We start from the raw sequence: 16,073 nt of genomic DNA, 5'->3' as shown, positions 1-16,073 counted from the left end.
TGGAGTACCAGGAAGAAATGAGAGTGGGAAGAAATTGATTGAGTTATGTGTGGAAAATGAGTTGATTGCAAATTCATTGTTTAAAAAGAGGGACGTGAATAAGTGTAACTTTGTCAGAGTGAATTGTGGTGAGATGGTGGACAGAGCCCTGATGGATTATGTAGTGGTTAGGAAAGGGATGTTAAGTGCTGATTGTTAGATGTGCATGTTTAAAGAGGTGAAATGAGTGGTATGGCGGATCATTTATAGGTGGAAGGAAAACTGAGAATAGATGGATCGTGGAGGGCTAGTTATCAGAAAAGTGTGAGGGAAGAGGTGAAAATGTCAGAATTGAATAAGGCAGAAAAGGAAGAGTTTAAAGAGAGGATAGGGAAAGAGTATGAATGGATTAGGAGAAGAGAAGTGGAGAGTGTGGAAATAGAATGGAAGTGGTTTAAAGAGACAGTGTTGAGGAGTGCGAAAGAAGTGTGTGGAATGAGAAAAGTTGGTCAGGTATTAGGAAAGGAAGTGAATGGTGGAATGATCGTGTCTCAGAGGCTGTGACAGAGAAGAGACGTGCCTTTCAGGAGTGGCTGCAAGATAAGATTGCTGATGCATATGAAAGGTATAAAGTGATGAAAAGTTTGGTAAAAGCGGTAGTGGACTCAGCGAAAAGGAAAGTAAATGATGAATGGTGTCGAAAGATAGGAGTGAACCTTGAGGAAAGGAGGAAAGTGTTCTGGAAAGATGTGAAAAGAGTAAGAAAGAGCAAGTCTGGAAAGGAGGAGAAAGATAAGGACGGTAGATTGCTGGTTAGCGGTAGTGCAGTCAAGACGAGATGGGCAGAGTATTTTAAGGAGTTGCTAAATGTGGAGGACCGGAGAGAAGTGAGAGTTGAGGCGATCAGGGTATGGGGAGAATGCCCGTGTTGTGTGATTTAAATGTGAAAAGCCTGTGGAAACATGGGAGGTGCAAGAGGGAGTGAAAGAGGGGAAGGTGCCTTGGTTGGATAGAGGTACTGCAGAATGCTTGAAAAAAGGTGGCACGGCTGCGATTGACTGGTTAGTACGCTTGTTGAATGTTTGCTTTTTTTATGTGTTATGGTTACTGTTGATTAGTGTAGTGCATGTGTGGTGCCATTGTGTAAGGGTAAACAAGATAAGTATGAATGTAGCAATTCGAAAGGTATCAGTTTGTTGTCTGGTAAGCTGTATGGAAGGGTCTTGATTAAGAAAGTGAGAAAAATAATGGATGAGGTGGTGATGAAGGAGCAGAGTGGATTCAGGAAAGGAAGAGGATGTGTGGATCAGGTGTTTGCAGTATAACAGGTGTGTAAGAATTTTTTTGCAAAAGGTAAGGATGTTTATTTGGCTTTCCATGACTTGGAAAAGGCGTATGACAGAGTTGATAGAGAGGCATTGTGGCAGGTGATGGTAATGTATAGAGTTGGTGGAAAGTTGTTGGAAGCATTGAAGAGTTTTTATGTTAACAGCAGAGCATGTGTAAGAGTAGGGAGTGAGACGAGTGAGGTGTTCCCTAAGTTGACTGGTGTAAGACAGGGGTGTGTGATGTCACTATGGCTGTTTAGTGTGTACATGGATGTTGTGGTGAGAGAGGTGAACGCAAGAGTATTTGGCAGGGGTGTAGAGATGATGGATATCTGTGGAACGGTGTGGCAGGTAAGTTAGTTGTTGTTTGCAGATGACACAGCGCTTGTGGCTGATTCTGAGGAAACATTGAGAAGGTTGATAATGGAATTTGGAAGAGTGTGTGATAGGGTTAAGTTATGTGTGAATATTGGGAAGGGTAAAGTGATGAAGTGTTCACGTGATGGAGTGGACATGGCGTTAGAAATAAGGTTGCATAGACAGGTGCTGGACGAAGTTGAAAGTTTTAGGTACTTGGCCTGTGATGTGGCTGCAGTTAGTGGAATGGAGTGTGAGGTATTATTGCACAGAGTGAATCAAGGAAGCAAGGTTTTGGGTGCTCTGAGGAGCGTGATGAGCAACAAGAGTATGAGTATAGGGACTGTATGAGAGTGTGATTGTGCCGACTGTCGCATAGTGCAGAGACTTGGAGCTTGAACGCATATTTGAGAAGAAAATTAAATGTTTTTGAGATGAAGTGTCTGAGGAGTATGTTAGGAGTGACAAGATTGGATAGATTAAGAAATGAAATTGTGAGAGAAAGAACTGGAGTAGTACTGGAACTGAGCAAGCATGTGAAAAGAGACTACTTGGTTGGTTTAGACACCTGGAGAGGATGAATGAGGAGCGAATGTTGAAGAGGATCTACAGAGCAGAAGTAAATGGAAGGAGACCGAGAGGAAGGCCGCGATTGACGTGGATGGATGGTGTTATGAGTGCACTGCAAGAAAGAGGTCTGAATGTAGTGGAAGGTAGAGCTCTTGTTGGTGATAGGAATGATTGGAGAGGTGTTGTAGAAGGATAGTGGGCTGTTTGGACGCGTTCTAAGGGATGGGCAGGGCACCCGTATGATGCGGCAGGGGAAAACCAGTGAAAGCTGTCGGGCCCTGCTGTTGAACAGAAGAGTGTGTTGTGTCACCCTGACCCTAGTGACATGGCTGCTTTAGTGTGTCCTATTTTATCTGGAGGGACGAAAGCACGACCAACTTGGTATTGCGAGGTGCTTAACTTGTTTGGGGTTTGGGAATTTGGGTTGGCCATGGTCAATTTTTTTGTGTGTTTGCTTCTTTTCCCCTTTTTATTTTCTATGTTTTTGTATGTATTTGTCTTGCTGTCGGTCACCCCTCTGAGGGGATATAACCAAGGTAGATAGATAGATAGATAATATATCTATCCATCTATCTATCTATCTCAAAATGTATCTTATTTTTGAGAATTGTGTTTATTTTGAAAATATTTTCTTAAGATATTTTAAGATTGAGGGCAGCACGGCGGCGCAGTGGTTAGCGCTTGTGCGGCACAGTTCATGTCATGGGAACCTGTCATGGGTTCAAATCCAGCTCCAGACTTCCTGTGCGGAGTTTGTATGTTCTCCCCGTGCTTGCGTGGGTTTCCTCCTGGCACTCCGGTTTCCTCCCACATTCCAAAAACATGCATGTCAGGTGAATTGGCCGGTCCAAATTGTCCCTAGGTGTGATTGAGCGAGTGAGTTGTCTGTCCCCGTGTGCCCTGCGATTGGCCGGCAACCAGTTCAGGGTGTCCCCTGCCCGATGATTGCTGGGATGGGCTCCAGCACCCCCGCGACCCTACTGAGGATAAGCGGTGTAGCTAATGAGATGAGATGAGATGAGATTTTAAGATGGTGTAGTAAAATAAGAAAATAAAACTTGAGCAAAATTATCTAAAATGGCAGGTGTGCGCTCATGGTGGGGATTTATTTATCTTGGTTCTTTACTATTTTTTTAACTTGTTTTTGCAAAAGGATTTATTAAAAAGTTTTTTTTTACAAAAAAATAAAAATGTTTTCTAAAAAGGATATTTCTTTACAAAAAATGATACAATTAATTATAAAAACATTTATCTCACTGCAAAAACAAAACAATTGCAGAGCATTATTTTTCTTTTACTACAAAAATAAGAACACTATTAATAATTTTTATTTTATAGTAAATAGGGAAAATGTGAATTAAAAATATTTTATTCAACAATAAAAAACATATTTCTTAAAAATATTATTTTTCTTCAACAAAAATAATTTGTCTTTAACAAGGTATTTTGTTATGAATACAAAATTATTCATAAAACGGTTATTAGTCTTTACCTTGAGAAATTGTTTGAAAAAAACCTATACAGGAAATAATCCTGTATAGGTTTTTTCAAACAATTTACAAGATTTTAAAATTGTATTTGAAAGGAATCTATCTATCTACCCTTGTCAAATACCTCGAAAGGGGTGACCAACAGCAAGACAAACACATACAAAAACAAAGAAAATAAAAAGGGGAAAAGGAGCAAAAAACACACAAAATGTTTTGGACGATGGCCAACCCAAACACCCAAACAAGTTAAGCACCTCGGCACCCAAGTTGGTCATGCTTTTGTCCCTCCAGATAAAACGGGACACAAGAAAGCGGCCATGTCACTCGGGTCAGGGTGACAAAAAACACACATTCCTGTTCAACAGCAGGGCCCGATAGCTTTCACTGGTTTACCCCTGCCGCATCATACGGGTGCCCTGCCCATCCCTTAGAACACATGAAGCACAATTTAGGGGCTGATTTTTTTTTTCTATTTCATTAGGGGAGAAACTCTTTTTTTGTGGGAAGTAAAAGTTCACAAATTAAAATCAGGCTCACCCGTGGGGACTTCCACTTGCGTTTCAATCTGGTTGTCTCCATCACCTGCATGACTGCTGGCCCTGGATACTTGACTTTCTGTAGCCTCCATTAAAAAAAACAAAAACAAATTTGTGCCCAATCAGCAACCAAATGTTATTAAAAACATAAAGCAGGGGTCTCCAACTTTTTTCAAGCTGAGAGCTACTATTAGTTCCTAATTAGTGCAAAGTGCTTTCAGTTACAGTAAATATGCGTTTCTAAAATAGCAACTTAGATGGCTTGTTAAATAGCTAAAACTGTAGCTTGTTAGTTAGCTAGAAGAATAAATGGGTACAAACTAAAAGGGGGCTAAAAGCTAGCTAAAAGAGTAAAAAGCAAACTAAACAGCCAGACAGAAAGTAAAAAAAAAATAGTAAGCTGGCTCGAAAGTAGGCCAATATGTAGCTTGATAACCAGCAAGAAAAGCTAGATAGCATGCAAAATAATTCTAATTTAGCTAGCTAGATAGTTTGCTAAAAAGCTAAAAGGGTAGCTTAATAGTTAACAAAAAAGGCAAACAAGTAAAAAAAAATTAACTAGAAAAAACAGTAAAAAGCCAACTAAATAGCCAGATAGAAAGTTGAAAAAAACGCTAGTTAGAAAGGCGGCCAAACTTTAGCTTGGTAACAAGCAAAAAGGGTAAAATGTTAGCTATATAGCATGCAAAACATGTAAAAAGCTAGCTAGCTAGCTTGCTAAATAGCACCTCAACTGTCCTTGGGGGACACCCTGGTGCCACCCTGTTGGAGACCCCTGCCATAAAGGCTCACAATTCATACTGTGTAGATGGTGGAGCGCATCTCTTCTGACTCTTGCTCGTGCAGCACAAACTCGGCAATCTCCTCCTTTTCCTGCTCTTCAGGAAGTTCCTCATCCTGAATCTCGGCCCCTGGTGACTCTTCTTGAGCTTCTTTTCCCTCTTCCTCCTGCTCTGTCACCTCTGACGGGACTTCTTCGAATACGCTGAGTAACCTGGGAAACGGTAGCAGATAAATCTCTGATTATGATGATGATGATGTGGTATTAAATCAGTATTTTTCAACCTGTATTCCAGGAAAAACAAGTGTGCCGTGAGACCTTGTATAGTAGGGGTGGGATAAAAGAAAAATCGATTCATGTACAAAGAAGAAAATAAGTATTTAAACGTCATGCTATTTTGCTATTTCACTCACTTCCAGAATAATGGAGGGGTCTGAAATTTACATGTCCACTTTGAGATAGATAAACTAAAAATAAAACACCGGACACCACAATGCATGATTTTTTAACATTTCTTGTGTGATACAGCTGTAAATAAGTATGAACACCTGTGTATCATCTAGAATTCTGACCCTGAAAGACCTGTTAGTCCGCCCATAAGTCCACCTGAACTCCATGTATCATCCTGAATCAGATTCACCTGTTTGAGGTCGTTAGCTGCATAAAGACACCTGTCCACCCCATACAATCAGTAAGACTAACTTGTAACAAGGCGAAATAGCTGTCCAAAGACGCCATAAACTAAACTGTACACCTCCACAAGGTTGGAAAGGGCTACAGAGCAATTGCCAAGCAGCTTGGTGGAAAAAAGTCCACTGTTGGAGAAATCATTAGAAAATGGAACAAGCTAAACATGACGGTCAATCTTAACCGGAGTGGAGCCCCATGCAAGATATCACCTCGTGGGGTTTCAAAGATTCTAAGAAAGTTGAGGAATCAGCCCGGAACTACACGACAGGAGTTAGTCAATGACATGAAAAGAGCTGGGAGCACCATTTCCAAGGTTACTGTAGGTAATACACTAAGACGTCATGATTTGAAATCATGCATGACACGAAAGGTTCCCCTGCTTAAGCCAACACATGTCAAGGCCCGTCTTAAAATTGCATATGACCATTTGGATGATACAGAGGAGTCATGGGAAAAGGTATTGTGGTCAGACATGCATGTCAGGTTAATTGACCAGTTCAAATTGTCCCTAGGTATGAATGAGCGAGCGAATTGTCTGTCCCTGTGTGCCCTGGGACTGTCTGGCAACCAGTTCAGGGTGTCCCCTAGCCACTGCCCGGAGATGGCTGGGAAGGGCTCGAGCACCCCCGCGACCCTACTGAGGATAAGCAGTACGGATAATGGATAGATGGATAAATATATATATATATATATATATATATATGTATATGTGTATAGAATATATATATATATATATATATATATATATATATATATATATATGTATATGTGTATAGAATATATATATATATATATATATATATATATATATATATATGTATATGTGTATAGAATATATATATATATATATATATATATATATATATATATATGTATATGTGTATAGAATATATATATATATATATATATATATATATATATATATATATATATATATATATATATATGTGCTTTTAAAATCAATGTTTCTCCCTGGAATTGATTTTTGTGACGTCATAGCCATTAAGTAAAAATGCGAAAAAGTAAACAAAAGCTCATTATGTATGTTGCACAATTGTGTGTGTGTGTGTGTGTGTGTGTGCTGGAGCCCATTCCAACTGTCCTCAGGCAGTGGGTAGGGGACACCCTCAACTGGTTGCCAGCCAGTCGCAGGACACACTGGGACAGGCAACTCATTTGCTTATTCATACCTAGGGACAATTTGGACCGGCCAATTAACATGACATGCATGTTTTTGGAATGTGGGAGAAAAACGGATGCCCGGAGGAAACCAACACAAGAACGGGGAGAACATGTAAACTCAGCAAGGCAAGGAAGCTGGATGTGAGCCCATGACCTCAGAACTGAGCCGCCGATGCGCTAACCGCTCAGCCACCAAGCCGCCTATGCTAGATAAAAAAAAAATTCTAAATAGATTTGTTCCATCTAATTGGTTTTGAAACGCTCACAATTAAATAAATTAATATGTTGGGCAGTGGTGGTTCTACCTTAAAATACACCCTGCACCAGACCCCCTCAGAACGCACCACCCCTGTGGTCAGTCCCCTGTGGTCAGTCCGTCTGTGAACCTCAGTGTATACTAGGCAAGCCTTTTTCGACCCTGACTCCCACCTGTCCCGTTTTTGCTCCCGTCTGTCTCCGGCTACGACCCCTTTTGATCCTGACCACGTCTGCTCTCACGTCCCGGCTTACGACCTCTTTTTGTCCCCGACTACGTCTACTCCCCCGTTCTGGCTTACGACTCGTTTCCCGACCCCGACCACGCCTTGCTCTCCCAGTACCAGCTACCGACCCGTTTTTTTGTCCCTGACACCGCCATGGCTCGCTACGGAAGATCTACTTCCGTGTACGGATCACAATGCGAGTACGAGAGCGACTTGATTCCCGTGTACAGCGAACACCGGATTGAGGGCGTAGCCCTTCCTCTTTCCTTCAATAAGACTTGTGAGAAACGTAACGCAGTTGGGTCCTGTTTCCATTCCGGTCCTGACATTGTCAATTGCACAAATGCTTAAATAAAAATGTAGATACACTACATAAATAAAAGTGGCAAATGTTCATCAAAAATGCTCAAATAATAAATACAAATACACGACATACATAAAAATGGCTAATATTCATCGAACATTGTGAAGAGAACAGTAATATGAAATGATAAAATGTACTTATATTGTTAAACAGCAGGCAGCACGGCAGCGCAGTGGTTAGTGCATGTGCGGCAGAGTTCTGAGGTCATGAGATCGAACCTTCCTGTGTGAAGTTTGCATGTTCTCCCCGTGCTTGCGTGGGTTTCCTCCGGGCACTCTGGTTTGCTCTCACATTCCCAAAAACATGCATGTCAGGGTAATTGGCCACTCCAAATTGTCCCTAGCTGTGAATGAGAGAGTGAGTTGTCTGTCTCTGTGTGCCCTGCAACTGGCTGGCAACCAGTTCAGGGTGTCCCTTGCCCACTACCCGAAGATAGCTGTTACGGGCTCCAGCGCCCCCGTGACCCGACTGAGGATAAGCGGTGCAGATAGGACATAGGCCCGATCACATTGGCCGCCACGTAGGCACTTAGCGGGCTGCTACCGCGCGCAGACGTACCTAGTGTTCTATCGATATCTGTGAGGTTTCTGAAGAAGGACAAACATGACACAAACAAATGTTTTCCAATGCTGTAAAAATGTGGTGAATAAATATTATGTCCAACTCCGGATGTCACTACGTAGTACCGTAACAATAGGACGAGGGTGAAGCCAGCTTCTTCGCTTGCATCATCTCTCCAGTCTTTCCATTTTGAGGGGAGCCCAAGCTCTTCCCCTTTTAAAGCCGCAGCGTCACAATTTAATGCTGCACTCGTGATTTCAACAAAATGTCACATTAAACAGGTAAAGAACAATGCTATAATAAGGACCTTTTTTTACTAACAAAGTTATCTTTTTTGGAATTTATTTCTGATTTTTTTTGTCAGTAGATATTTTGAATAACATTTGGGGATTCTTTTATGTTTTGTTGCTCAGGTACGCCTGTCACAATCACCCGGATCGGGAACACCTGTGCTCAGGATTTGGCGCCAACAGCCAGGACAGCTGATTGGCGCACCCTGTCCATTTAACTCCTCAGCTTCTAGAAACAAGCTTTCTGATTGTACTATGTGCTCAAAAACCCCGTACCTCCGACTCTTTGCCTGCCTCCTTCTACTTGATCTCCGTTGCCGACCCGTTTCAGAATTTGCCTGCGACCTGCCCTGCCCGTCTGACTCCTGATCACTCTTCCAAACATGACGACGTCCTTCTTCTCCTGCCCCGACCAACAACACGACGATTACACCTGTCCACGACCATTCCTGCCAAGCCTGCACCCGCCTGTCAAGCCGCGTCAATCCGTCAAACAACGAATCGAAGAATCACGCCTTGTCATTCCTTCCTTCCAATAAAAACCAAGAAACGAGTGCAAGTGATCTGTTTTCCTTCCGTCCCGCCTGACAGAACAATCAGACCAAATCATGAGATCAGCGCGCGTTATTCCGAAGGAAGAACCAAGCAACTTGGAGCCTCCTTCCGCTCTGCAGCGGCTACAATGGACGGAGAGCGCCTTACAATAATCCGCAAGTGACGTTGCCACGCTATTACAACAAGTCCAACAGCAACAAGGTCTTTTGCAACAGCAACAACAGCTATTACTACAAAACCAACAACAAGTAGCGAGCCTGTCAGAGCAACTGTCAAAATTACTGACGTCACCATTTCCACAACCTGTTAATCCATCTCCGAGCCCACAAACACCCTCCTTGATCATTTCATTGCCTACCTCGCACGTCTCCGAAGCAGCAGAACCGCGTGTGGGCGCACCCGAAAAGCTTTGCGGCGACTCTACCCAAGTTCGTGCCTTCCTCGTAAACTGTCGACTCATTTTCGACCTGCAACCCCGAAACTTCATGTCCGAAGCAGCCAAGGTAGCGTTCGTCATTAACCACATGACTGGGAGAGCCCGGCTTTGGGGAACTGCTGAGCTCGAGCGAGGATCGGTTGCATGTTCCTCGCCCTATTCTCCCAGGAAATTCTGAAAGTATTTGACACTGGGTCAGCCTCGTGTGACGCATCCCGCTCCCTTCTGAACATACGCCAAGAAAAACGTTCGGTCGCCGATTACTCCATAGACTTCAGAACACTCGCTAGCCAGAGTAGTTGGAATGAGGAAGCGTTAGTGGACGCTTATCTCCACAGTTTAGCCGACTATTTAAAGGACGAACTGGTGTCCCATACCCCGCCTTCTACCCTCGACGAAGCCATTGCACTGACGGCGCGAATTGTCCGTCGGCTCCAAGCACGACGACAGGAAAGGGGAAGAACAACACGGATCCCGACAAACTCGCCCAAAGAGCCAAGTGGGTTCCAAACGCCCCGATCCCCGATGACAGTTCCCCACAAAGCAATGGAGGTTAATCGGGCAGCGTTATCAGCCGAAGAGCGTCGGCGGCGGGTTTCTGAGGGACTCTGTCTTTATTGCAGTGGCAAGGGGCATCGAATCTCAACGTGTCTGTTAAAAGGGGTAGCTCGTCGGACAAGGGAGGCGTCCAATTGAGTTCAGCCCTTATCCCGTCCTCCAAAATTTCTCTACCTTTCCTCGAGGTGCATCTATTGATTGCTGGTTCCCCGCAGAGACTTTCCGCGCTACTAGATTCAGGGGCCGAAGCTAACATTTTGGACATCTCCCTCGCCCGCAAACTCAAAATTCCATTGAATACCCTCGCTACTCCTATCATCGCCCGAGCACTAGATGGCCGTCTTCTGGGCACAGTTACCCAAGTTACTGAACCAATGGAGATGAGACTTTCTGGCAATCATAGGGAGCAAATCTGGTTCCACCTGCTCCCATCCCCCAGCCAGCCACTCGTTTTGGGCCATCCATGGCTGGTACGGCACAACCCTCACTTTGATTGGCGTTCGGGAAACGTGATGGAATGGGGCGTCGAGTGCCATCAATCTTGTCTACGTTCTGCATCTCACCCCGACCGACCCGTGGCTTCCAAGTCTCCTCCTGACCTGTCCAAGGTCCCTGCCTGCTATCACCACCTACGGGAGGTCTTCAGCAAAGCCAAGGCCACTTCCCTTCCTCCACATCGCCCCTATGACTGTGCTATCGACCTTCTGCCTGGCTGTACTCCCCCGCGGGGTCGTCTTTATTCCCTTTCTGCACCCGAAAGACAGTCCATGGAAGAATATATCTCGGAGGCTTTGGCAGCCGGAATAATTCGGCCGTCCTCTTCCCCGGCTGGAGCTGGGGGTTTTTTGTCGGCAAGAAAGATGGTTCCTTACGACCGTGCATTGACTACCGGGGCCTTAATGACATAACAGTTAAGAATCGCTACCCTTTACCACTGCTCGCCTCCGCCTTTGAACTTCTGCAAGGGGCCACGGTGTTCACTAAATTGGACCTCAGAAACGCTTATCATCTGGTCCGTATCCGGGAGGGAGATGAATGGAATACGGCCTTTAACACTCCCACGGGGCACTACGAATATTTAGTCATGCCTTGTGGTCTAACGAACACCCCCGCCGTCTTCCAGTCCCTTATCAACGACGTGCTGCGTGATGTACTCAACAAGTTTGTGTTTGTCTACTTGGATGACATTCTGATTTTCTCTAAATCCCTGGAAGAACACACGCAGCACGTCCAACTTGTCCTTCGACGACTCCTAGAGAACTCACTCTCCGTTAAGGCCCAAACCGTGTCATTCCTGGGGTATATCATTGCGGAGGGGAGATTACAGATGGATCCTGCAAAGGTGTCGGCAGTCACCTCCTGGCCTCTCCCTACGGATCGCAAGAAGCTCCAGCAGTTTTTGGGTTTCGCCAATTTTTACCGACGATTTATTCGGAACTATAGCACGGTAGCGGGCCCCTTGACGGCTCTCACTAGTCCCGAGGGAACATTCAAATGGTCTCCTGCGGCCGACAAAGCATTCACCACCCTCAAGGCTCGTTTTTCGACGGCGCCTATCCTCCAAGTACCTGGCCCGGGGCGTCAGCTAGCCGTTGAAGTGGATGCCTCGGACGTAGGGGTTGGGGCTGTCCTCTCTCAAAGGTCGGCTGAGGATCAAAAGATGCACCCTTGTGCATTCTTTTCACGACGCTTATCCCCCGCCAAACGCAATTATGATGTGGGGGATCGTGAGCTAATAGCCATAAAATTGGCACTTGAGGAATGGCGCCACTGGCTGGAAGGGGTGCCAGTTTCGTTCCTGGTTTGGACTGATCACAAAAATCTTAAGTATATCCGATCTGCTAAACGTTTGAACCCGAGACACTCCCGCTGGTCACTCTTCTTCACCCGTTTCAACTTCACCCTTTCCTACCGCCCCGGGTCCCGTGATGTCAAGCCAGATGCCCTCTCTCGCCAGTTCCAAAAGGAGGACGATCATTCCCAGGGTCCGACAGCCATCCTTCCTGATTCCCGGGTACTGGCCACACTCACCTGGGACATCGAGGACCGCGTGAGGGAGGCCCTCCAGACCAAGCAGGCCCCAGTACTTGTCCAGAGGGGCGGCTATTCGTCCCGGAAGCCCTACGGTCGGAGGTCCTTCAATGGGGACACGACTTTCGCCTCTCCTGTCACCCGGGTGCTACCCACACCAGCAACTTCCTGGCCCAACGTTTCTGGTGGCCCTCATTGGCTAAGGACGTCCAGGAGTACGTCGGGGCTTGCCAAACCTATGCCTGGCAGAAGACTTCGAATCGGCCCCCTGCCGGATTGCTTCAACCTTTACCAGTCCCCAGCCGTCCTTGGTCCCACATCTCCTTGGACTTCGTTACTGGGCTGCCTGCCTCGGAAGCGATGACAACCATTTTGACGATTGTGGACCGGTTCAGCAAAATGGTCCACTTCGTGGCCTTGCCCAAACTTCCGTCCGCCAAGGAGACGGCGCAGGTGGTCCAGCTGCATGTCTTCCGCCTACATGGAATCCCAAAAGACATTGTTTCAGACCGAGGTCCTCAGTTTGCCTCAGGATTTTGGAAAGAGTTCTGCCGTCTCCTGGGGGCCTCGGTCAGTCTCTCGTCCGGGTTCCATCTGCAATCTAATGGACAGTCTGAACGCCGAATCAGGAACTGGAGACGGCTTTCCGCTGCCTGGTTTCCCGTGAGCCTCTTTCCTAGGCGCAACAGCTGGTATGGGTGGAATACGCCCACAACTCCCTTGTCTGCTCCTCCACTGGCAAGTCTCACTTCCAGTGCGTCTATGGCTACCAGCCACCCTTGTTCCCCAACCAACCACTTCTGGAGCCATCCCTTGAGGGGGGGTTCTGTCACAATCACCCGGATCGGGAACACCTGTGTTCAGGATTTGGCGCCAACAGCCAGGACAGCTGATTGGTGCACCCTGTACATTTAAATCCCCAGCTTCCGGTAACACTTTGTCTGATTGTACTCACGCTACCTGTTGCCTTCAGATCAGTAAGCCCGTACCTCTGACTCTTTGCCTGCTCCCTGTTTTCTTCTGATTGATCTCCGTTGCCGACCCGTTTCTCTAATTGCCTACGACCTGCCCTGCCCGTCTGACTCCTGAACTCCTTTCCGAATACTACGACGCCCTTCTTCTCCATCCCCGGCCAACAACACTACGATTACGCCTGTCCCCGACCATTACCGCCAAGCCTTCACCCGCCTGTCAAGTTCCGTCAATTCGCCAACGGATCGAAGAATCCCACCTTCTCATTTCCTTCCTTTCAATAAAACCAAGAAACGAGCGCAAGTGATCTCAGTCTTCCTTTCGTCCTGTCGGACAAAAACAGGACATGTGCAAATTTTAGATTGCTAAATGCTTAGCTAATCGTCATACGTGGGATAGTTGAGGAAAACTGAATTTCAAGGAATTTGGTCCAGCATAAATTTGACACAATTTTAACTCCAGTTTACAGTCACGCTGTCACACCAGCAGTCCCCGTTTTGGCTGTAAATTGCTAAAAAATACTTTATAAGGAAGCTGATTAAACAATTTAAGTTCACTATCGAGACATTTTTCAATAGAAACTCACATGAAAAATGCAAAAATCCCACTACAGAAATTCTATGAAATTACTAGAAAACAAAATATAGAGTTTAAAAACCGGGACATAGTATATGGTTTTGCTATAATTCTAAAAAGACCAACTACAGAAAATCTACAAGAATACTGCTACAAAACTACTACAGCATAAATACTAGCACAGAAACGCTACAGAAATATTGCAGAAATGCTCGTACAGAAATTCTAAAAAAAAAAATACAAATGCCCAGGTGAACTACAACCTACTTCAAAAATATTACAAAATCTTATTTTGTAAATATTATAAGATACTACTGCTGAAATACTACATACATGCTACTACAGTAACACAGTTGTACCTCTACTTATACATTTAATTGGTTCCAGCAGTAACATTGTATAATGAAACTGTTGTAAATCGAAACACGTTATCCAACTGAAATTAATTGAAACGGGATTAATCCGTTCCAAATGCAACCGAACCCCGTTAAATCAACTGCAACTGCCCTGAAGGTATGCTAATGTTCAGTAAAGGTTCATACATATACACAAAATAAATAAACATAAATTAATATAATGAAATATAACATCATAAATGTATATGAGAAAAACTGGATGTGTCCCCAGGCCCGTGACGCCAAAAGTTTGCCCACCCCTGACCTAGAACCATCTTTTTGGATGATGGACTGGTCATTAATTGCACTTTTTATGACAGATTTTTTTAGGTTCTTTCTGAGAAGCAGGATGTTGGCAAAATTTTGAGCTTTTTATAGGTGATGATGGAATAAGTCAATATATTCTCTATAGAGCGCGCCGTCTCGTTTGGTCTCATGTTATAGTCAGCATAGTTCCATTCCACTCCATTTAGTTATTAATATATCGATATGACAAAACACACACACACACACACACACACACAATGCTTTCGTCTTAATAAAATTGTATCGTTTCCCTTTTTTTCTTGGTCTGGAAGCGAAAAAAGAAAAAAGAAAAAGGAAACGAGCAATTAAAGCACGGGAAATTATACGACATCGACACGACAAAATTGATCTGTAAAGATCAATTAAAAATAAAAACTGAAAAAATGAGATGCTATCTGCTAATCACTTTAAAAAAATGCAAAAAAATATGATGCAAAATACAGTAGAACAGGGTCTCAATGAGTTATTATCTCGGCAAGGGTGGATGCAAAATGTTGGCGATCTATGAGGAAGTAAAAAGCCCCGTACCAATTACACATAGAAATTGATTCAGATTTTTGAGAGATAACAGTATATGGAGGATATACAAATGAGAGACCCAGAAAATCCAATTCACGAAACGAGTGGCGCTAACTCTAGCCGTTCCGAGTCTCCAGCAAGGAACATATAGAAACTAGATCACAAGCCTTACAAACCCGTTACCCCAGATCACGAACTCCACATCCTATTTATCCCATAATATCAAATCAAATTTCTAAGACACACACACATACAATGACAAAGAAAACAAAAAGGGAAATAAATAACAAAAAAAAGAAAAAAAACACATTTTGTTCAACAGCAGGGCCCGACAGCTTTCACTGGTTTACCCCTGCCGCATCATACGGGTGACCTGCCCATCCTTAGGAACGCGTCCACAATCCCATTATCCTTTCACAACACCTCTCCACTCCTTTCTATCACCAACAAGAACTCTAGCTTCCATTATATTTAGACCTCTTTCCTGCAGTGCACTCATAACACCATCCATCCACGTCAATCGCGGCCTTCCTCTTGTTCTCCTTCCATTGACTACTGCTCTGTAGATCCTCTTCAACATTCGCTCCTCATCCATTTTCTCCATGTATCCAAACCAACCGAGTACTCTCTTATCAACACGCTTGCTCAGTTCCACGACTACTCCAGTTCTGTCTCTCACAATTTCATTTCTCAGTCTATCCAGTCTTGTCACTCCTAACATAGTCCTCAAGCACTTCATCTCAAAAACATTTAACTTCCTTCTTAAATCTGCGTTCAGGCTCCAAGTCTCTGCACCATACAACACAGTCGGCACAATCACACTCTCATACAGTCCCCTCTTAACATCCATACTCATACTCTTGTTGTTCATCACTCTCCTCAGAGCACCCAAAACCTTGCTTCCTTGATTAAGTAGAAATACATGTATAAATAATGTAATTCGCAATAGTAAACAAATTTTAACTATAGAAATAATAATAATAATAATAATTTCCTTTGTATTGTCATTCTTTGTAACAATGTACACAGAACGAAATGTCGATACACCTGACCCGTTGTAGCGAGCCGATGCAGCCGCAGCCAACAGAGGGCGCCGCCATTTTTACCAATCCCGA

The 16,073-nt window shown here is 44.3% G+C and overlaps 1 protein-coding gene across 1 annotated transcript in view; it reads right to left on the bottom strand.

The window, feature by feature from the left end:
- dnai7 (dynein axonemal intermediate chain 7) overlaps positions 1–16,073 on the bottom strand; it is a 51,494-nt gene that overhangs the window by 27,356 nt on the left and 8,065 nt on the right. Inside the window, exons 10-11 of the mRNA XM_088346829.1 lie at positions 5,062–5,254; positions 4,262–4,346 (exon numbers count right to left, since the gene is read on the bottom strand). Coding sequence (XP_088202955.1) covers positions 4,262–4,346; positions 5,062–5,254 — 278 coding nt within the window. The remainder of the gene's footprint in view (positions 1–4,261; positions 4,347–5,061; positions 5,255–16,073) is intronic.

This window comes from Urocampus carinirostris, chromosome 11 (assembly GCF_059441175.1).
Source record: "Urocampus carinirostris isolate Australia breed hairy pipefish chromosome 11, RoL_Ucar_1.0, whole genome shotgun sequence".
In the NCBI taxonomy this organism is placed as follows: Eukaryota; Metazoa; Chordata; class Actinopteri; order Syngnathiformes; family Syngnathidae; genus Urocampus; species Urocampus carinirostris.
This window is presented reverse-complemented; position numbering and strand designations above follow the sequence as displayed.